This window comes from Oncorhynchus mykiss, chromosome 15, assembly GCF_057628025.1.
Source record: "Oncorhynchus mykiss isolate SJ-2025 chromosome 15, ASM5762802v1, whole genome shotgun sequence".
NCBI classification, from domain to species: Eukaryota; Metazoa; Chordata; class Actinopteri; order Salmoniformes; family Salmonidae; genus Oncorhynchus; species Oncorhynchus mykiss.
Window position 1 is genome coordinate 25,481,090 of NC_143036.1, and position 23,387 is coordinate 25,504,476.

The following is a 23,387-nucleotide window of genomic DNA, read 5'->3' on the forward strand; positions in this document are numbered from 1 at the left end:
GGTTGTGTGATGACGTGTCATGACTTCGAACCCCGTTCAAAGATGCCCGGCCATTCTGAGGGTGAACCAAAAGCTTGATGATGTAAAATTATCAATCTTTAACTACGAGAGACAGAAAGACAAATGCATTTCAAAAGACATGTTACTGGTCTAATATTTTGTTTCTTTTATGTAGTATCGTATTTCACGAATAAGGTGAGTTTTCGCTGGCTTTCCCACAGATACAGGCTAGTCAGGCAAACAGACCTACCAACATCAATGCTCTCAACAACGGTTGCTTGATTTATCAGTGATAAATGATTGATTTTAGCTGGTTGGCATGCAAGTATGTCGCTGTATCAAAGATAAAGAAAGCAACTATGTGTGGCTGTATTCTAACATTGTAACAAGACCTCAGCCTCTTCCGGGTTTTAAACCGCCGTTCAGCGCTGTACAGTTGAGGTAGTAATTCTTAATTCCATATAGATACATTTTGTCATTTGTTTTACAGTATGTCCTGTCTGTCTTGAAATTTACATATCCAACCCTATTTCAGGGGTAAGTAACATTTGTCTACACTAGTTAGTGTTAAATAACATCTGTGCAATATTCCGATTAAAAAACTTTTGCGTAATTAGAGCATTAGCCTACGGATGATTCTCGCAAATTAATAATGCTCCAAACATTTTCCTATATTCTGTACAGATGGCAGACTTTTATTGGGGGCCTGCTGCTTCTGCTCTCTGGGAAGCTTGGATTGGTGGATATAAGTGGCTTTCCCAGGTAACCTCTGCATTTGTCCTGTGTATTCCCAGCATTAGGGAATGCAAGGGGGTTATCTAAGGTGGCACTGTCTGACTGTGACCACCCTCTAGTGGTTGATGACAGGAATTAAAGCAAAACAATATCCCAAGACTGAAATTTAAATTGATCTCAGATTGATTGGTTGCAGGGCCAAGTTAACCCCCCTTCATGTAAAAAAATAAAAAATAAATCCATGATGAAAATCCATGGCAGTGACAGAGACCTTTAATCCCTGGATGATGACCTTGTGTATTATTCCCCATTATCCTACAGGTCAGCAGCACTTTCCTGGCTTCCGGGATCCCTCCTGTTTGTAGGGAATATTTATGCGGGGTCCAGAGCTCTTTCACGCTTGGTGAGTCATTCACTCCTAATCATGCAAGCCTTTTCTGTTACAAACAACACTTTTAAGGTGGAACTGGGCAAACACTAGGATTTCACTCATCAAATGACCCCAAATGATGGGAGCATCTCTCACCATGGGATAAGGTCTCCACGTTGCTCTTGCTCTTGATTTTGTATACCTACTATCATGACAGACACTGATCTAAGATGTCCGCTTGTCATATTCCAGCCTATCCCTTTCTTCTTCACTCTTCACAATGCTTCTGAAGTGGTGAATTGCCTGATCCTGAAATTAACCCAGATGGAGGTAAGTGTAAGCTTTTACCCACACTGAACTTTGGGCAAGGTCGATTATACACACGCAATCACAAATATATATATATTTTTTAACAGCGAATTCCATGGATGAAGCTATTAAGGTTTGTTCCAAGTCTTATCGTTAATATAATAAAAGTTTGGATATTCAGTAGTTTCTTACAGGAAAAAGTAGCTAGTAAGTTTTCAAAACTGGATTTGTATTGGTTTTATTGACTTTGGGGAAGTATACCTAAAATAAAAAATTCCCTAAACGATTCAATACATTGAAACTAGTTAGGTGGAGTTTGCCTCTTTCCCTGCAGCCTAGAACTGGAAATCTGCATAAACGGACCACATGGCTGGTTACGTGTCTTTGTGCACTGCAAAATCTGCGCCGTTGTCAGTCAGAGTGATTGAAAAATCTGCATATTATGTTTTTATTGAAAGTTTATGAACGAATTAGCCATTTTTACCAAAAGTACTATCGGTTCTGAGACAGGAAATGGGTACTTTTCCACCTAAAACAATTATTTTATTATTTTATGTGGCCGACTGCAACAGCGGAGATGGGTAACAACTGCGCTCTCGTGGGGGAATCCCTTAACGTAAAAACTCCTCTGTAGCTCTGTTGGTACAGCATGGCACTTGCAACGCCATGATAGTGGGTTAAATTCTCAGGCCACCTGTGTGCACGCATGACGAAGTCGCTTTGGATAAAAGTGTCTGCTAAATGGCATAGATTAAGGCCCTTATTCACAACGACATACAATGTTTCAGATTAGTTATACTAAGTAAATAACCTACAGACAGGTCTGACGATGAAGTACTCACGAGTGATTTAGAAACTACTTGGAGGGGTGCCGATATTTTTTATCTGTAATACATTTATGGCCACGTGGCTAAAAGTAATTATATTGGTAGGATACTCATGGCCACTATTGATAGGGGAAGGTGGGGGTTGCGAATACACAATAGACCAGACTACATGCAACCAAATAGGCCTACCCCAGGTGGTTCCTGGGCACATGTATTTCACACAAACCTATACAGTTGTTAAAAGCATGAAATGTCAGGAGTGCAACTTTCACTGGGGATGGGTGGGACATGCCCCACATTGTGAAATTGTATTTTTGTCACTCCCAGTTTTGTCATTGGAATGTGATACAAAACAAGGCAACGGTGTGCTTTAGGACCATGCTGACACCTCCGAGCGGTAGGGTAGGCTGTTTGGAGTGTTTATCTGACTGGATAAAAAAATACATAATAATTATGTCCCCCTCACTTCTAAAACCAAAGTTGCGCCTCTGAAATGATGTGATGCAAATGAACCATTACTGGCCAACACAGACATCAGAGATTATGGAGAAAAAAAAAGTGAGACCCGATCCTAAGTAATTCAAATGTAACAGCTTTAATTTTTATTCTGTCTATTCTGCAATGTAAGATGACACAATTACAGTCTATCTCCTCAACATATGCTAACTGGTGAAGCGCCTAGGCTACAACACAATAAGATCAACTCAACTGCAATTAGACTACATACCTCCGAACGCTCGCTTTCTCTTCTGAAAACTTACATCTGTGACTAAAAGCTCCAAATAAGGGCATAAACGTCAGAGTTGGCCACACAAGTGCGCAGTTGTTACCCATTTTAATTTCCACTGTTGCTGTCAGCCACATAAAATAATCTCAATAGTTTTAGGTGGAGAAGTTCACATTTCCTGACTCAAAACCGATAGTACTTTTGATTTAAAAAATTACTCATTCGGCCATACACTTTCAATAAAACAATTTGTCCACAATTTCCAGATTTCTCAATCACTGACTGACAACAGAGCAGAGCTAGCAATGCACAAAAGCTCGTCACCAGTCTGACCCGTTTTTGCAGCTTTCCAGTTCTAGACTGCAGGGAAAGAAGGCAAACTTCACTTAACTAGTTTCAATGTAAGGAATCACTTGGGACATTTTGGATATTAGGTTAACCTCCCCTTGAAATACTATATTATACCTCATACAACTGCTGTTGGAAGCTAGCCTGATTGTCCTTGAAGACTATGGAATTGTAAGCTATTGGCTTTCTTTCTAGTGTGAGTCTGCTGTTGATGTCGGCCATCAACCTCCCCCTCTATGACCCTCAGTTTGACCCTGGTGGTTACATGTGGGCCCTGGCACATCTCTTCTGTGTTGGCAAGTCTAGCTGGAATAAAACCAGCTGTGGGATTGTCATATGTTTAAAGCGTATAGCATATAAATATAAATCGCTGAATACACTTAGCAACACAATATTAATACAGAAATACATCAATTTCAGGTGCCTATAGAGTGTTCCAGACACACTTAAAGTCCAGTCATTTGAGGTAAGCTATAATTTGTGCATCCCTTGTGTAAGAAAAAGGATTGAAAAACTGGTTTCCTGTTATGAATACTATGAAACATGTTTGTTTTCATGATCTATATTACAGTGACCTTGAACAACAATACATCAACTACTTGTTCAGGTAAGAGGGAAATACTTTGTTCCAAAAAACTGCTAATGGCCAAATCACTGCTTTACTGTCCAAAGCATTTTTAAATTGACTGTAAAAAGTTAATGTTACAATCTATAGCTTCAGTTGACTATCAGGGGCAATCAAGTTATTGTCACTAATTGCTGTCACAGAGTAAGTTTGAGGGGGGCTTTGCAGATTTTTCCTGTCCTTTCATATGTCACCTGAGATGTCTGTCTTTTTGTGTATGTGCAGTGCACTCTTCAATCCCTTTTGTCATTAATGTAAGCTCTAATTGTCATTAATCCTGAAACTAGTGTGTTGCTGTTGGCCTTTGCTGCACACCCTACTGGTAAGACCTTTGGACTGTTTCTTCCCCACCAATCGATCAAATAGTTCTGTAGCTACAGTGCATTTGGAAAATATTCAGACCCCTTGACTTTTTCCACATTTTGTTACAGCACAGCCTTATTCTAAAATGGATTAAATTGAAAATGTTCCTAAATCTACACACTACCCCATAATGACAAAGTAAAACGTGTTTTTTAGAAAATAAAATTATCACATTTACATAAGTATTCATACCCTTTACTCAGTACTTTGTTTTGGCAGCGACTACAACCTCATACCCAGGAAGACTTGACGCTACAGGCTTGGCACACCTGTATTTGAGGAGTTTGTCTCATTCTTCTCTGCAGATCCTCTCAAGCTGCCAGGTTGAATGGGGAGCGTTGCTGCACAGCTATTTTCAGGTCTCTCTAGAGATGTTCGAATAGGTTCATGTCCGGGCTCAGGCTGGGCCAATCAAGGACATGTCCCAAAGCCAATCCTCCATTGTCTTGGATGTCTGCTTAGGGTCATTGTCGTGTTGAAAGGTGAACCTTTGCCCCAGTCTGAGGTCCTGAGCAGGTTTTCATCAAGGATCTCTGTACTTTGCGCCGTTCATCTTTCCCTCGATCCTGAAGTCTCCCAGTCCCTGCCTCTGAAAAACATCCCCACAGCATGATTCTGCCACTACCATGCTTCACCGTAGGGATGCTCTTGGAAGAGCCTTAGTGGTTCTAAACTCCTTCCAATTAACAATAATGGAGGTTACCGTTCTTGGGGACCTTCAATGCTGCAGAAATGTTTTGGTACCCTTCCCCAGATCTGTGCTTCGACACAATCCTGTCTCGGAGGCCTACGGACAATTCCTTCGACCTCGTGGCTTGGTTTTTGCTCTGACATGGACTGTCAACTGTGGGACCTTATATAGACAGGTGTGCGCCTTTCCAAATCATGTCCATGTTTATTTACCACAGGTGGACTCCAATAAAGTTGTTGAAACATCAAGGACGATCAATGGAAACAGGATGCACCTGAGCTTAATTTCGATTCTCATAGCAAAGGGTCTGAATATTTATGTTAACAAGATGTTTTTATGTGCAAAAATGTCAACCTGTTTTTTCTTTGTCATTATGGGGTAGTGTGTGTAGATTAATGAGTCAAAAATAAATGTAATCCATTTTAGAATAAGGCTGTTACGTAACAAAATGTGGAAAAAGGGAAGGGGTCTAAATAATTTCAGAATTGACTGTATATGAACAGCTGTTTGCTATTTCAATGCCTTCCTTCTTCTTGGTCTTTTGCAATTATGTAACTGTGTATTGGGACCGTTATCCCAATGTTACACTGATTTAAATCTTGGTCAAGTGCTGATTTTACGTCTCTCTCAACCCCCCCCCCCCCCTTCCTGTTTGGAGGAGAGAACGTAATCTGTTTTGATGGCTGGGTTTATCTTTGTTTGTTTATTCCATCTAGGTGACCTATTTGGTGCCTTGGAATTCCCTTTCCTCCTGTCCCCAAGATTTCACGGTGGCTGTTGTGCCAGGTAAAAAATTGAACTCAGATGTCTAGTTGAGCATGTTAAAAGCAATCTCATAAAATCAACTTGCTAATAGGGTTTCCAAATCTTTAAAAAATATACACTTTTGGCATTGTACACTGTAGTAACTTAAACACTCATCTTCCACAGTGCCTTGTTGGGCTTTTTCTTGCTGTTGGCATCAGTCAAACTAAAGAGTGGTTTACCCCTTGAGCACTGCGGGGTCTGGCTCTTTTTGTCCAAGGTAATGAAAGTCAGAACTCAACTCAATGATCAATGGTAAACATATCTTTATTTCCCACAAGATTATTTTCTTTATTTGTTACCTTCTACCACCATCTCCCCTCTACAGAAAAAGGTATTAGTAATTGGCAGAAAACCTGCCGTAATAACCTAAGTAAACGATTGTCATAAAACCGACAGTTAAATAGTAAATTCATTCTGTTTTAGATTTCCTTCAAGGACAGTGGATGTGCCAGTTACATATCCGTGTCTTGCTCTACCCTGTCTAGGTGTTTGCCACATGCCTATCCCCACTTGTTTTTAACATTGAAGTTAACACGCCATCTTTCTGCTGGTGAGTTCTCTCTACCTGTGTAAATAATGTCTATCCAGTCACCAATTTTACATTCAAGACAAATAGCAGCTGATGATATTCCTTGGAGACTCAGTGATTTTATAGTCTGCTACTTTAAAGCCTATATCAAGTTTGGTGATCATGGTGTTTGTTGAAGTTAATATTTTTTTAGGTATACTATTTACTTCAGTGATTTTGTGTTGGCTTGCTCCTTAGTGTTTTCTTCAGCCATGTTGGAGAAGCCCTGCTGGTGTACTCTGAAAGTACTTCCCAAGTGCGATGAGAGCTTTGCGAAGGAAACTACTTCTACCTCACTAAATGTTTCAACGAGTTTACTTGCACTCAATTTCCCAGTGATATTTTTTTGCTTTTGGAACAAGTATCACAAGAATGTATGCTTCAATTGAGATTATTTTTCATTTACTTTGCCTTTTCTACAACTTGCTGTAAAGCAGAAATAAAGATTCTATATATTTCCATTAAAATATTTGCTTATTTGAACTTAAATACAATTTCCTAGGATGTGATATACTTGAAGGTGAGTAACATAAAAAAAATGGCATTAAGGGGGTTTTTATCTACAAATACACCAAAATAAAACAGACTGAAAAAAGGGTTCCTTGGCTGTCCCCATAGGCAGTGGTGTAAAGTACTTCTCCCCTATGGGGACAGCCGAAGAGTAGTGGTCAACGGTGCATATTAGTTTCACAAAGAATGATTAACTGAGCAGAGGTTCTTGCTGCATATTCTGTATTCATTTTTTGAGGAAATTGGGAGACCTGATGGTCCATTCAATTGTTTTGAACAATTATAAGAATCTGAAATATGTCTGGGTGTATATACCACTAAAGGCACACGTATACCTTTGAGGCACTAGGATTATGATACTGGCAGATTGTTGCAGTGAAAATTAAATACAGTTTTACATTATGTTTGATTGGGTATTTTCCCCTACTGGTTTAAGTCTTCTGCTCTTTGCCTTTGGGGGAGAGCATTGTAAGGTCTTCTCCTCCTTAAGCGCTGCTCTGGATCATTATCTTCTTTTACATAACCTGGTACGAGAAACAAGAAGCACAATGTTGTTAAACTCATTAAGTGGAGGTTGACATTGAATGCAAGGGGGAAAACACCCATTTGAGGGCTGAGACAACAGCAATGCACTCCTCAGAAGAAATAAGTAAATTCAGTGCTGACATCAGTCACAATTAATACCAGGGCTTTGTAAACCTTTGTGGCCCACAACCCCATTTTGATATCAGAAAATTCTCACAACCCAACCGTGTGACAAATGATATAATCATCAACCAGTGTTTAACTGGGGCTATCTATTACAATTCAATCTGACAGTATTTCAATCTGAAGGAAGAATGGTTTGACGTGACAAATACACCAGGGAGATTTTGGAAAGTTCAGGAAAACATCATAGAAGATCATCAGGCAATTGTGTATGATTTGTGTAGAAAAGACTACAGTATTAAATACTATGGATTTGATGACCATTGCGTTCTGTTGAATGGATCCAATTGAATAGGGTAGCATACCTCTGTCCACACAGGTTTGTGTTGAAGGGAAGCCGACTTCCCAAAAGTGGTCTGGGGTTGATGGAGGAAGATAACGGAAGCGGTGCCGAGAACAGTCTGACAACTTCTTCACCCTCTCTGCCTCTGAAAGGTCGGCGTAGTACTGAGGGAGATGGAATAGATATGTTACAAATCATGGGTTGTGTTCGATCTGGCAAAAAGTTCTGAAACGGAAAACACCACATTTATTCAGTTTGGTGCCGTGAGGTCCAGTTGGCAGATCATCGTTCTTGCAACGCCAGGGTTGTGGGTTTGATTCCCACGGAGGACCAGTACGAAAATGTATGCACTCACTACTTACTGTAAGTCGCTCTGGATAAGAACGTCTGCTAAATTACTAAAATGTAAACGTAATGAACATGACCACGGACAGGCACTTTCAGCTCCACACATCAAAACACGGTCGAGTCAACTCACGATTTCACACTCTTTACACGTGTGCCCCTTGAGTTTCCTCCTCTCAGCTTTCTTGCGGACCACCTCCACGTGTGCAAACGATAGGTTTTTACTACAGGACAACGAGGCAAAGAAACCTTTTAGAAACCTAGCATGAAAGTGTTCTACGTTAGTCTGACGATTATGATCTCACCTGTCTTTGTGCTTTCCATTGGGTGTTCCACTTTGAGGCATGTGTGCTTTTAATGAGAGGACAATAAAATTACAGTTGAAAATATTGATATAAATATTTCACAATGAACGCGCAAATTCATCTCAAGTGTTGTACTACTTGACCAGGTCATTTTGGTCATTCTCAACCAATTTGCCTGGTCAAATAAAACAAACAAGTTTACAAGATTATAGAGAAAATACAGTGTAAAGTCCTTACCATCCTTATGCTCTTCCTCCTCCTTATCATCAAACTCTTCCTCCCCATGATGGGGTTCCTCTTTGTCCAAATATGAGCCGTTATGCTGAGGACACGACTCGTACTCCCCGTAGCCTGTTCGGTCGAATATCTCAGCCAAGCTGTCGTTGGCCCTCTGACCAATCCCTAAAAGAAGGGTTTTGAGTTTGGTTACATGGTTGGTTGGTTGGTTTATATGGGTCCTGCTCGAATGTAACCGTCCTTCCTCCCATCACTGAAGTGATCACTGATCTAATGCAACTTGAAAGATAAAAGTAAGGATTTCATTGCTCTCTCCTCTTTGCCATATTTGAGAATTGGGAATTGGGAATGGGAATGTATCAAAGATTTTGTGCGAAAATGCAGTAAGCTGTACCGGTAACAGAGCTGGTTCTTGGAGCTCCTCGGTGGAGCAGGCTGGGGCTGACGAAGGTGCAGTCCATATCGACAGACTCAGCTTCACAGGGGGGCTACACACACACACACACACACACACACAAGTGAAGAACTGCAAGTATACACAGAGGGTATAGGAAAGTAGCCGATGAATTTGGTGAATGTCATACCTCTGCTGAAGTTGGGGTGTCTACATCATACTGGGAGAGGGCTGCCTCTGGGTCAAGGCTCCACATCTGCTCTGCTGGCATCAGCTTGGCTAAACAAAAGGTAGGAAATGAAACATGACATTTCTATTCAAATTGCTTCCTTAGACTATACTTAAGGGCCAGTCAATCGAGAAAAAAATATTTTCAGTATCAATGAATGACTATTATGCAGAGTTGCAACACGTTACCTTCTCCCAGTGGAGTTTCAGGGGCATTGGAGGGCAGTGTTGTTGATGCAGTACCATTGTTGTCCTGTGGAGGGCTCCTCTTCACACGAGCACAGGGGTTGGCCTGCAGGACAGAGGTCTGCTTCAGTTTTTCAGTATCCTCCCGACTCCGCTTTCTGATTGGCTCGTGGTGGACATTGTGGGTCTAAATGGACAAATAGGAAAGCTGGGGCTACTCGGGTACAGTAGTATGTTGATGCATAAGACGGGTGAACGTGTCCAAGAAAAAGAGCTCTTGATCTACCCATCTATAATATCTCAGACAGACAACGTAACATAAATGGTATTGTCTGTCAAAAGACTGTGGGATGTGACGACTAACGAGGAACATAACCAAGTTGACCTGCCATTTTAGCATCTGTTTTTTTTTATCCTGCCACATATGCCTTCATGAGGATCACAATGGAAATGAGCTGTGTACTTTTCTGTGTAATGTGTACCTAGTTTTAAATGATCAAACAAACCCCCCAAAAATTCTGGTGCTTTGGTTTTGTCACTGGTTATTTGGATTAATCAGGATTTTTGTTCTGGGTTTCCAAGATGAACCCATCTATATGTAACAAGGCTCAAATGTGACTAATGTACCTGTATAACATCTTGTATAATTTGTTAAGAAAATTACATGAAAAATCATGGCTCTACCTGCTGACTAAGCAACATATTTTTGGATCGCTCATCACTTGGAGAGGTAGAGGGATGTTTAAATAGGATGTGCCGCTTTTGGCCTCTGTCTTGGTTCTCTGATGCAGGGACGCTGCTACCTCTCTGGGCATTGAGCGGAGGCACGAGGGCCTTCTGTGGGGAGTCGGAAAGGTCCAGAGGCTTGTCAACCTCTTCCTCCTTCTCGCTACTTTTCCTCCTCTTTCCTCTCTCCAGCTCTCGGTGAGAGGCGCCACATGGGGTGGAAGTGGCTCTAAGAGGTGCGATGCGGGCTATCCCCTCCAGGTGGCGCCTTTGGGCGTTGGCGGGGATGAGCTTCAGGCGGGGGAGGAGGGACAGGGGGCCGTCCTCAGTGGTGGTGGTGCCGGGGCAGCCCAGGAGAGGACCCTTTCTCTGAGGGATAGGCAGTGGATCATCAGGGAGATCCAGGCGACACGTCTCTGCCACTACAGCACCTTCATGGCCCTGGCTGCTGCCCTCTGAATCAACAAGAAGATAAGATTACATTATTTTTTTTACAGTGCTTTTCAAGACACTCAGACATTTAGAGGCAATAACATAATTACAAACGCATGTTATCAGTCAGCAGTTAGTAAATGAAGGCCTTACGTTGGGTCTGGGTGGCGTCCATGTAACACGTTTCAGGCACCAGTATGCCGTTTCCTTGGCTCTGCGCGGTTTGGGAGGGCAATCCTTTCCTTGGTTCTAACATTATGAAAACAAAAAAAATGAACTTCAATGAAGTCTATGAAACTGATATCGTAAGAAACTAATATCGAGTGTGTTTGTGTGCGAGTGTGACTGAGCGTGCACGCACCTGCATGCGTGTTTGATACTGAGGGTGACCCTTGAATGCTGTACCTGTGTATGCATTTCTTTGTATGAATCAGACTGACCATTGAGCGCCGAGCTCTGAGACTGAGACAGGGACTTCTCGGCGTAGCGGACATGGTGGGTCTCCTTCCTCCTCCTCATCTTGCTGACCACAGGCAGCGAGATCTTCTGCAGCGGAGAGTCTGGAATCACCGCCTCCTCTGGCTCAGGAGACACGGAGCTGGAAACCAAACAGACGCACCACAGAAATACAACGGCGTAGCATACCGTATTAATAATAAAAAGTATTAAATATACACAGAAATAATAATATACCGTATTAAGCTCAAAGTGAGAACTCTAATTCAACCATGCTTTCTCAATGTGCAATAAGAATATTGTTTTGGAATCAACAATCCTGGTTACAAAAGTACTGTAGTGCCGGATGGGGATGGTTTTAACTCACAGAGCTCCATTCAGTCTATCCAACTCAAGACTCAGCTTTCTGTTCTCATCCTGCAGGCTGTTCCTCTCCGTCACTGAAGTCACATCAAACAACATATACCGTGCCTTCAGAAAGTATTCATACCACTTGACTTATTCCACTCAAAATTGATTAAATATTTTTCTCACCCATATACACACACAATAATACCCCATAATGACGTAGTAAAAACGTGTTTTTAGACATCTTTGTAAATGTATTGAAAAGGAAATACAGAAATCTCTCATTTACATAAGTATTCACACCCGAGTCAAAACTTTGTAGAAGGACCTTTGGCGGCGATTACAGCTTTGAGTCGCCTTGGGTATGTCTGCATCAGCTTTGCACATCTGGATTTGGGCATTTTTTCCCATTTTTCCCTGCATATTTTCTCAAGTTAGATAGGAAGTAGCAGTGAACAGCCTTTCCACAGAAAGTCTTTCCACAGATTTTCAATGGGATTTGGCTGGGCCACTCAGGGACCTTCACATTCTTGCTCTGAAGCCTGTCCAGCATTGCTTTGGCTGTATGCTTGCGGTCAATGTTCTGTTGGAACGCAAATCTTCACCCCAGTCTAAGGTCATTTGCACTCTGAAGCAGGTTCTCATCAAGAATTTGCCGGCATTAGGCTCCATTAATTGTTCCCTCTCAGTCTCCCAGTTCCTGCCGATGAAAAGCATCCCGATAGCATGCTGCTGCCACTACCATGCTTCACGGTAGGGATGGTGTTAGATGGGTGATGAACTGTGCCTGGTTATCTCCAGGCAAAAAGGTTCAATGTGCATTCAGGCCAAAGAGTTCTATTTTTTGTCTCATCAGATCACACAAACTTTTGACTTATGCGCCATCTTTCGCATGTCTTTTTGCAAACTCCAGGGGTGCCATCACTGAGATAGGAGAACCTGCCAAAAGGACAACAATCTCTACAGCACTTTACCAATTTGGGCATTATGGGAGAGTGGCACTTGGTGAAGTGCTGAAGAGACTGTTGTCCTTTTGGCATGTTCGGCCATCTCAGCTAAGGAACTCAGTAGTTCTGTCAGAGTGGTCATTGGTCACCTCCCTTACCAAGCTCCTTCTTGCCCGGAGTCTGGGTAGTTCCATATTTTTTTACAATTTCCCAATGATGGAGCTCTTGTAAACTTTTAACACTCTAGAAACTGTTTCATACCCTTCCCCAGATATATGCCTCATCACAATTCTATCTTGGAGATCTACGGCCAGTTCCTTGGACTTCATGGTATAGTTTCTGCTCTGAAATACACAACCAGTCAAAAATGTTAGAACACCTACTCATTCAAGGGTTTTTCTTTATTTTTTACAATTTTCTACATTGTAGAATAATAGTGAAGACATCAAAACTATAAAATAACACATATGGAATCATTTAGTAACCAAAAAAAAGTGTTAAACAAATCAAAATATATTTTATATGTGAGTTTCTTCAAATAGCAGCCTTGACAGCTTGCACACTCTGGCATTCTCTCAACCAGCTTCATGAGGTAGTCACATGGAATGCATTTCAATGAATACGTGTGCCTTAAAAGTGAATTGGTGGAATTTATTTCCTTCTTAATGCGTTTGAGCCAATCAGTTGTGTTGTGACTAGGTAGGGGTGATATACAGAAGACAGCCCTATTTGGTAAAAGACCAAGTCCATATTACGGCAAGAACAGCTCAAATAGGCAAAGAGAAATGACAGTCCATCATTACTTTAAGACATGAAGGCCAGTCAATATGGAAAATTTCTAAAACTTTGAACTTTTCTTCAAGTGCAGTAGCAAAAACCATCAAGTGCTATGATGAAACTGCCACTCATGAGGACCGCCACAGGAATGGAAGACCCTGAGTTACCTCTGCTGCAGAGGATAAAGTTCATTAGAGTTAACTGCACCTCAGATTGCAGCCCAAATAAATGCTTCAAAGTTTAAGTAACAGACACATCTCATTACCAACTGTTCAGAGGTGAATGAGAATCAGGCCTTGAATTGCTGCAAAGAAACCACTACTAAAGGACACCGATAAGAAGAAGAAACTTGCTTAGGCCAAGAAACACGAGCAATGGACATTAGACTGGTGGAAATTTGTCCTTTGGTCTGGAGTCCAAATTGGAGATTTTTCGTTCCAACCGCCGTGTCTTTGTGAGACGCAGTGTGGGTGAACAGATGATCTCCGCATGTGCATTTTCCACCGTAAAGCATAGAGGAGGTGGTGGTGTTGTGGGGGTGCTTTGCTGGTGACAATGTCTGTGATTTATTTAGAATTCAAGGCACACTTAACCAGCATGGCTATCACAGCATTCTGCAGCGATACACCATCCCATCTGGCTTGTGCTTAGTGGGACTATCATTTGTTTTTCGCCAGGACAATGACCCAACACACCTTCAGGCTGTGTAAGGGCTATTTTGCCAAGAAGGAGAGTGATGGAGTGCTGCATCAGATGACCTGGCCTCCACAATCCCCCGACCTCAACCGGGGGATTGGGTCGGACCGCAGAGTGAAGGAAAAGCAGCCAACATGCTCAGCATATGTGGGAACTCATTCAAGACTGTTGGAAAAGCATTCCATGTCAAGCTGGTTGTGAGAATACCAAGAGTGTGCAAAGCTGTCATCAAGCCAAAGGGTGGCTACTTTGAGGAATTGTTTTATTTTACCTTTATTTAACTAGGCAAGTCAGTTAAGAACAAATTCTTATTTTCAATGACGGCCTAGGAACAGTGGGTTAACTGCCTGTTCAGGGGCAGAACGACAGATTTGTACCTTCTCAGCTCGGGGGTTTGAAATTGCAACCTTCCGGTTACTAGTCCAACGCTCTAACCACTAGGCTACCCTGCCTATATTTTGATTTAACAATTTTTTTGGTTACTACATGATTCCATATGTGTTATTTCATAGTTTTGATGTCATCACTATTATTCTACAATGTAGAAAATAGTAAAAATGTATAAAAACCCTTGAATGATTAGGTGTTCTAAAACTTCTGACCGGTAGTGTACATATAGACAGATGCATTTCGTTCTAAATCATAAATCATGTCCAAACAATTTCATTGGCCACAGGTGGATGATCAAAGGAAATTGGATACACTTGAGCTCAGTTTGGAGTGTCATAGCAAAGGGGTGGGAATACTTATGCAAATTACATTTTTAGCTATTTTTGGTATCTCAGATTGTTCTTGCAATTTTCACATAAACTTAATTTGGGAGGAATTTAAGAAAATCATGATGAAAGTGGCCATTTTTAGAACTATACATGCCTCCTGTAAAACCGTCATTATACTCCTTATAGTGTGCTCTAACATATGGAGTAAGTCAAGATTCTGAAATAAAACTTTTTATATTAAATTATTCAACATGAAAAATATGAATATCGCAAAAGTACCCTTTTAGATTTTAAGACATTGTTTGGAACAATATACTCAACAAGTACATCAAATTTCCAGAGTGGGCTCTCTGCAAATTTTGAAGTTATGATACATTTTATGAGCACAAGCAACACAGTGAATGGTAAAATGGATTCAAAGGGAACTCTCTCTGCTGGTGATTTGCTGAATGTGCAAACAATCCTGAAGTAGGGCTGTGATTGGTTAATGACCTATAATGTAAATGTATGAAATGGGTTAGATCTTCAAAAGTACAGAGAGCCCAATCTGGACACTTGACACGTTTGAAGAGTATAATTTTCCAAACAATGTCTAAAAACATGCAGAATTTAAAAAGGGTACTTTTGAAATATTCAAATTAATAATTTTTATATTGAATACATTAACGTGAAAAAGTGTATTTCAGAATGTAGACATAATCCATATTTGAGAACACACTATGGAATATAATGACACCAAGATGTTGTCTGTATCATGTTGTAAGTATAACGACACCAAGATGCACAGATCATAGGGTCTTACAGGAGGCAAGTATAGGCCTAAAATGGCCACTTTCATCATGACTTTGCTTAAACATTATTTATGATACAAATGTAAAAAGCTTGTCAAACATCCTTCCTCCCAATGGAATCGCCCTACTACAGCAATGATTGGTCTTAGTCCATTTATTTGCAGAGCACTAGTGGTATAGAGGAAGAACTGCATCCCTTTTGTGAGCACGGAGGAATGTTACATTTGGGAGATAACATAGGAAACAAAGAGATCATTCAGGTTTGCCTTTTCCATCAATGTAAAAAGAGACTCTACTTGTGTGCCCCCCCCGCTACCCCCAGACTTAGCTAAAAAGAGAAAGGCTATATTGTGTGACGTGTAGATCTATGAGGGAACCTGTTAGAGAAAAAAGGAGTGCAGTGGACAAAGAGAGATGGGGGTGGTAGGGAGAGAGTTCCCTTGTGAATGACTCATGACTGCCCCAATCCTTTGTCATAATCATATCCTACTTTAGCCAAATGCTTAGGAGCTGTATGGCCTGTGTAAAAGAGGGACCAGTGTGGAGGTAAATTAATCTCAGATACAGAATGTAGGGTACGTGTAAGTGAAAAGGGAATGATGTACAACTCACTGATCTCTGCGATGAGGCGCATGTTCTGCTGACGGCCTTTCTCAAACTCCACCTGCTTCTTCCTCATGTGCTCCTCTGTGACAGAACAACGATCACACAGCCCTGCTCGCAGCCTGGGCAGAGGGAGAGAGACAGACGGGAAAGAAGACAGAAGAAAAGATTAACCAAAAGACTAACAAAAGGAGAGATCGAGAGAAATATAGGTAGATAGAGAAAAACTCAGAGGGAGACAGACATGTTGATGGGGTACCAACCTGTCTTCCAGAACTGTGACAGTGTCCCGCAGGGTTTTGTGCTGCTCCCTCAACTGCTGGTGTCTGCTGTAGAACTCCTCCAGCCTTTGGGCATCTCTACGGGGTGAGAGGGGGTTTAAATCCTTTGAATTAATAAACATTGGAGTGTTTGAGTATATAAGTAATGAATTTGAATGTGCATTCTTGGGGTACAAGAGGAATTATATTTTGGGATTCCCATCACAGAGCCCTGGTAAATGAGTAGGGGTCAGAATGCTGTCCTACTGAAGTACAGTGCCTTGCGAAAGTATTCGGCCCCCTTGAACTTTGCGACCTTTTGCCACATTTCAGGCTTCAAACATAAAGATATTAAACTGTATTTTTTTGTGAAGAAGCAACAACAAGTGGGACACAATCATGAAGTGGAACGACATTTATTTGATATTTCAAACTTTTTTAACAAATCAAAAACTGAAAAATTGGGGGTGCAAAATTATTCAGCCCCCTTAAGTTAATACTTTGTAGCGCCACCTTTTGCTGCGATTACAGCTGTAAGTCGCTTGGGGTATGTCTATCAGTTTTGCACATCGAGAGACTGACATTTTTTCCCATTCCTCCTTGCAAAACAGCTCGAGCTCAGTGAGGTTGGATGGAGAGCATTTGTGAACAGCAGTTTTCAGTTCTTTCCACAGATTCTCGATTGGATTCAGGTCTGGACTTTGACTTGGCCATTCTAACACCTGGATATGTTTATTTTTGAACCATTCCATTGTAGATTTTGCTTTATGTTTTGGATCATTGTCTTGTTGGAAGACAAATCTCCGTCCCAGTCTCAGGTCTTTTGCAGACTCCATCAGGTTCTTCCAGAATGGTCCTGTATTTGGTTCCATCCATCTTCCCATCAATTTTAACCATCTTCCCTGTCCCTGCTGAAGAAAAGCAGGCCCAAACCATGATGCTGCCACCACCATGTTTGACAGTGGGGATGGTGTGTTCAGCTGTGTTGCTTTTACGCCAAACATAACGTTTTGCATTGTTGCCAAAAAGTTCAATTTTGGTTTCATCTGACCAGAGCACCTTCTTCCACATGTTTGGTGTGTCTCCCAGGTGGCTTGTGGCAAACTTTAAACAACACTTTTTATGGATATCTTTAAGAAATGGCTTTCTTCTTGCCACTCTTCCATAAAGGCCAGATTTGTGCAATATACGACTGATTGTTGTCCTATGGACAGAGTCTCCCACCTCAGCTGTAGATCTCTGCAGGTCATCCAGAGTGATCATGGGCCTCTTGGCTGCATCTCTGATCAGTCTTCTCCTTGTATGAGCTGAAAGTTTAGAGGGACGGCCAGGTCTTGGTAGATTTGCAGTGGTCTGATACTCCTTCCATTTCAATATTATCGCTTGCACAGTGCTCCTTGGGATGTTTAAAGCTTGGGAAATCTTTTTGTATCCAAATCCGGCTTTAAACTTCTTCACAACAGTATCTCGGACCTGCCTGGTGTGTTCCTTGTTCTTCATGATGCTCTCTGCGCTTTTAACGGACCTATGAGACTATCACAGTGCAGGTGCATTTATACGGAGACTTGATTACACAGGTGGATTGTATTTATCATCATTAGTCATTTAGGTCAACATTGGATCATTCAGAGATTCTCAGTGAACTTCTGGAGAGAGTTTGCTGCACTGAAAGTAAAGGGGCTGAATAATTTTGCACGCCCAATTTTTCAGTTTTTGATTTGTTAAAAAAGTTTGAAATATCCAATAAATGTTCCACTTCATGATTGTGTCCCACTTGTTGTTGATTCTTCACAAAAAAATACAGTTTTATATCTTTATGTTTGAAGCATGAAATGTGGCAAAAGGTCGCAAAGTTCAAGGGGGCCGAATACTTTCGCAAGGCACTGTAAGAGTGTGAAAGAGGCCTTTGTCAGACTGACTTTCTCAGTGACATTTGAAACCTTACACACTGACGGGGAGTCAACGGAAAACGGTCTCATCTTAAGTGCGGCCATAAAACAATAATCACACACTTTGAAATGGCAAGTTGAATGTCAGAAAATATGAAGTTTCAGATTCAATTCATTGATCATCAACACAACGTTCAACTAAAATGACTGTACTTACAAACATCGCTCCTTCTTCAGCTTGTTCACTTTGGTTTGCAAACCTAAACACAGGATAAAAAAAAGAGCTTGAAAAGGGGATTGTTGAATAATTTATTTTGACAAGTACTCTTAACACTGATAGTTGTATTAAACATGTCCCACTGGCCTTAGTTGTTTTGGTGGAGATTCCCTGGCATGTAGACAGTAGGCCTACCTTGCAGTGCACTATCGTGACAGTCTTTGAGTCGACCGCATAGGTCCCTGAAGAGGTCAGTGGATTCCGAGGCCCCACTGGAGCCGGGGCTGCTCCCACTTAGCAGAGGACTGCTCATCATCCAATCACTCACTGGTTGGTAGCTTCACTCAGCCAATACACAACTCCATCTAGCACCAAACCGGAAATCTGCGAGAGGAAGGGAAAGCAAAAAAGACAAAGATAACAGAGGGTAAGATGAGTCAAGAGAGGACCCTATTTTACTCATGAGCGCCCCTAGAGGAAATGGCTGCACTGACAGGCCACTACAATACCTGTAATAAAACATGATACAATACCGGTAAAATATGATACCGGTAATACAACCAGTATTTTGCTTATGTAGACACTGAGAAGTGACTGCAATCCAGGGCATGCTCATATAGCCATATAGTCCTCTCTTTCATTCACATCACCATATCTGATCCTAAAGGGCAGTCAAATATGTAAATCGGGTTTTGAAGGCAATGTAGCCAGAGCACATAATGCACAAACAAATTAGTGCAGGCCAGTGCACACACAAACACATTAGTGCAGGCCAGTGCACGCACACACGCGCACACACACACACACGGTTCAAGCTTGCCTTGACTTCTCTTTCCTCTCTCTTCCCAAGCTGGTACAGTAGGTTTGGCTTAATCACCATTGGAGAATTAAGCAATAAGGCACAGGAGGTATGGTATATGGCCAATATACCACCGCTAAGGGCTGTTCTTACGCACAACGCAACGCAGAATGCCTGGATACCCTTAGCCGTGGTATATTTGCCATATACCACAAAACCCAGAGATGACGTATTGCTATTATAAACTGGTTACCAACGTAATTAGAATAGTACAAAAATTAAATAATGTGGTATACCCGTGGTATACGGTCCGACATATCACGGCTTTCATCCAATCAGCATTCAGGGCTCGAACCACCCGGTTTATAATAATCATTAAATCATCCAATAACTAAGGCCAAATAATATATTTCCCCCCATTTTTGAGCATTGAGCATGATAAACTAGCCTATTTCACTTTGTAGCCTAATCCTAGCTTCTAAATCTGCTAACAGTCATCATTGACATTCACCAGGCAAAATGTCCTCCTATATCAAACTGAATGAAAGAGCCTTGTTCACTCACCCCACTAGAATGAACTGACAGTCAAAGTATAGTCAATGCACACAAAAGCCACTCAACAGATCCAAACTTCATAGAGAGGAGGAAACCAGGGAACAACTGCTATACCAACTGAACTACCACCAGTGATAACCCAATATGCCTTTCATGGGATTGGCCGGGCGTTTTGAGCATTCCCAGGGACCTGGCTGGGATCATACCAGAATTTGTTGGCATGGACAACTGGAAGAGCCGGTTTTCCCGATCAAACACAAACTGGTCTTGCCAGTCGGCTCAAAAAGGAAAAGGGAGGTGAGAGGGGGGGAGAGCTTGGGATGTGTAGCAGCTGGCTCAGAAGAATAGCAACACACTCTCCTTCTACCTGTACACACACACAGTTGGAGACAGACAGGAGCACACATGCACGTACACAACCCATACACACAATCACACGCACAAACACAAAAAAAGGCACATACATTAGCAAACACAAATGGCAGATGCACACACTCCTCCCTGCCTTTGCAGAGACAAGGCAAATGTTGTAGCCTGCAGCTATTAAGATCGTTAACTCCACTCCCATGCAATACCCAGAAGCCGAGGCGTATATACCAGTCTGGTCTTTACTGTCCAAAATAGCTTAATGTGAAGCAGCCTGTGTTATCCTTCCAGCCTGTGCTATCCTTCCTAAATTATTAAACTAGGCCTAATGTCTAGGGTGTACTAGTATAGGCCAATTGTTAGGCCCTAACTGTCAACTCATAACTATCCAGGGCCAATGAATGACGATAAACTCCAATGCAGCGGGGTAATTTCAGATGACATTTCAGCCCCACTCTGAAAGATTGAACCCACAGTAGTAAACAAAAACATATTCAATTTTAGGAAAATGGCCAATTTCATGGACATTTTAGTGTCACAGGTTAATTTGGATAATACATTTTTATTAACCATTGACAGCAATATATTGATATCACCAGTACCTTTGGTTGTCTGCAGATTAAAACAAAATCACACATTAGGCTAACTCATTAAAAGTATCTCTTAAAATAACTAACATGGAGGAAGAAAGAAAACAAAAGATCTAGTGTTGTGTCAGTGGGGATTTTGTTCTCTGACAAGCAAGGGCACGAAAGGGGTGGTGTTGTATGTGATGTCCCAGACATCCTGCAAGACAAGCCTGTGCCAGCCAGATGCATTCCAGCAGGACTACGTGGGGGCACTGCAATAAACACTTACAAATATATAAAGCAGTGCTGCGTTGGTGCCTCTTCTGAACTAGGTCTATGTCAAATTAAAGATGCTGGTGACATGCAATCAGATTGTGAGCTGCATGACAGGCCTGGGTCAAAAGTCTGATGCACACGAATTCGCTTGAAGTTAGCACTTTTGGGTCTATTCCATTAGCTCCATTGTACCATGCTAAATAAATGTCCAGCTGAAGTATTTGAAAGAAGAGTATTTGACCTAGAACTACCTTGTAATGGCCAGCTTCTCAGTCTTGGGTGCATAGCAGCCTACCACTATTAGCCATCAGCACCACCTACAGTAAATAGACTGACACACACCAAAGACCATTGCTAATAACAGTATTTCTCACTCTGCAAACCACTAGAGATTATTGGTCACAGCACAGATGAATATTGGTTATGCTGCTGCAGGATATACTGTCGCTATACAGTAAAATACTAGGCTATACTAAGTGTAAGTCATACTGCATAAGAACATCTGCTAAATTGCTAAAATGATATAGCTATGCCCCTTGTAATTGTACCAATATAAAACTAGCATTGGCACATGTACGGCTAGGTAAAAGGGAGGGGGGCTATAATTTTCTGTTGGGGTGAGGGTAGCCGATTAAACTCAACGATTTTCGATGCAGTTGAGCGGCGACTAGTGTGGAAGGACTGGAGCTCCGACTTAACTTTATGTAATCAAAAAATGACTGATTTAAGCACCCAAAGAATAATCTGCAATTACACACAATATTGTTCTGGTAAAATTTGGAGTACAGTGGCATATACCATCCTTAAGTTTTCCGAACCATATTTCCCTCTCCCTCCAATGTGTCTTAATGTAACCTTGATTGCGTTCTGACCCCAGTGCAGCTAAGTGTAAACAAGCGTAACAATAGGGTCGGGATATTCTGGCAAGGGTGAGAGGTGAAGAGGATTTTCTTTGAATGGAAAATTTTTGCTGGCTATAGCTAGCTATGATATTTTTCTAGTTAGAGCTCTTTCGTTAACTCATACATTATTCCCTAACAATACTAGAATTTATTTTACCCTATATATAGCAAGCAAAGTCAAGTCAAGTTGGTAAAGACAGCCAGTTGCCAACACTAGTTAGCTAACTACCTAGCCTAGCTAAACACAGTCAATTTCATCGTTACATTAGACAGACAGATAAAAATAAAGTATGGTATGACTCTATAGCCAACTGTAATTATATTATGTGTTTAAATGTGTAAAAATGTACTAATTTCCCAACTTACCTAGCTAGCTAATCAATTTGGTACCTAGCCAGCTCGAGTTCACTCACGTCTTTTAGAATTCGTGCCTCGCATTGCATGCTGGGATGACAACCCTTCTTGTGTCACATGGTCGATGTTTTTGAAAGACAGATCTATGTTAAACAGCAACAAGTGTCAGCAACAGCGCTTTCTCCTCCACGTCAGATTTAGCAAAACATGAAAACGGAAAACTGTTTAGATCAGAGCTAAAGAGACGAGCTTATTTGCCACGGATAATTCAATAGACACGGGCAGTGGAAGATGCCCCTGATGTAAACCAAACCACAGTCTCAGCTTCATTCATTACTCCGATTCTGTTGCTAAAATCTTCTTATATGAAAGCAAACTGAACGAAACGGAGCAGGACCTACCTGCATTTGTCCAATAGAAACTCTCGTTTTCTTTGCAAAACGTTTTCCGTTTGGAGTAAACGGTTTCACGCTGCAAAACGTTTAGCAATAGACGAAACAGTTTGCAACATAATTGGCGTAGTGAATACACCCCAGATGTGGCATCGTGTGGTGTTCGCACTAATTTAGGTTTGTTGATACAAATGTTTATATCAATATGTAGCTGTTGTTATATGATACCACACACAGCCAGCTTTATATTTGTTTATGTGACTGATAGAAACCTTGCCATCCCCTAAGTGGAATAGTTATGCAAAGTTATTTTAATTTTGGAAGTCTGTTCCCAAGTATTCCCACACATAATAGAGAAACGTGATCATATACAAATGTAACAAGGTTGGAAATTATTCTGTTTTAGTCAAATATTGTATCGGTTTGGGCTTCTTGCTGTCAATTTGCAGTCTACAATGTATTTTGAATTATGTTTCGGCCCTCGACCATCCGCTCAAGAAATAATTGGCCCGCGGCTGAATCTAGTTGATGATCCCTGCAGTGGGCTATTTGTTTGCAGGCAAGCTCATGTGTTGTTTCTCTACTTCCTGGTTTTAGTATGATGTAGGTGTGGACCAAGGCAGTCGTAAAGCATTGAGGCCTCGGCTATCTCTGGGGGCTGTGCAGAGACAGCCAGGATGACCTGTGAAAATCACTCCTGTACTGACGCCCAGCAGTTTCCTGTCTGTTCCAGCTGTAGGAATACTG

General features: G+C 41.5%; 2 protein-coding genes across 4 annotated transcripts; one reads left to right on the forward strand and one right to left on the reverse strand.

Moving 5' to 3' along the window:
- On the forward strand, nucleotides 1-6,837 carry slc35d4 (solute carrier family 35 member D4). 3 transcript variants are annotated; one of them, XM_090199684.1, is made up of 15 exons: nucleotides 1-82; nucleotides 176-195; nucleotides 491-537; nucleotides 685-762; nucleotides 1,057-1,138; nucleotides 1,358-1,435; nucleotides 1,522-1,547; nucleotides 3,512-3,612; nucleotides 3,737-3,782; nucleotides 3,888-3,923; nucleotides 4,229-4,263; nucleotides 5,712-5,781; nucleotides 5,926-6,019; nucleotides 6,288-6,352; nucleotides 6,569-6,837. In XM_090199684.1, the coding sequence occupies exons 6-15, from the start codon at nucleotides 1,430-1,432 to the stop codon at nucleotides 6,633-6,635; spliced, it is 546 nt and encodes a 181-aa protein (XP_090055810.1). In that variant the 5' UTR covers nucleotides 1-82; nucleotides 176-195; nucleotides 491-537; nucleotides 685-762; nucleotides 1,057-1,138; nucleotides 1,358-1,429; the 3' UTR covers nucleotides 6,636-6,837. The 3 variants fall into 3 exon arrangements, with proteins under 3 accessions (XP_090055810.1, XP_090055809.1, XP_021418493.3); XM_090199683.1 differs by having other exon boundaries at nucleotides 4-61; XM_021562818.3 differs by having other exon boundaries at nucleotides 13-195.
- A 250-nt stretch (nucleotides 6,838-7,087) lies between these two features.
- rbbp8 (retinoblastoma binding protein 8) lies at nucleotides 7,088-22,583 on the reverse strand. The gene is given in 18 exon segments (XM_021562814.3): nucleotides 7,088-7,342; nucleotides 7,344-7,404; nucleotides 7,894-8,035; nucleotides 8,350-8,440; nucleotides 8,522-8,567; nucleotides 8,759-8,923; nucleotides 9,153-9,246; nucleotides 9,343-9,431; nucleotides 9,570-9,753; nucleotides 10,251-10,747; nucleotides 10,878-10,973; nucleotides 11,165-11,322; nucleotides 11,548-11,620; nucleotides 16,071-16,183; nucleotides 16,325-16,420; nucleotides 18,428-18,470; nucleotides 18,623-18,811; nucleotides 22,261-22,583. Coding segments are annotated over 17 exon segments (2,100 nt in total). The 5' UTR covers nucleotides 18,744-18,811; nucleotides 22,261-22,583; the 3' UTR covers nucleotides 7,088-7,311.
- Between the last annotated feature and the right edge of the window lie 804 nt (nucleotides 22,584-23,387).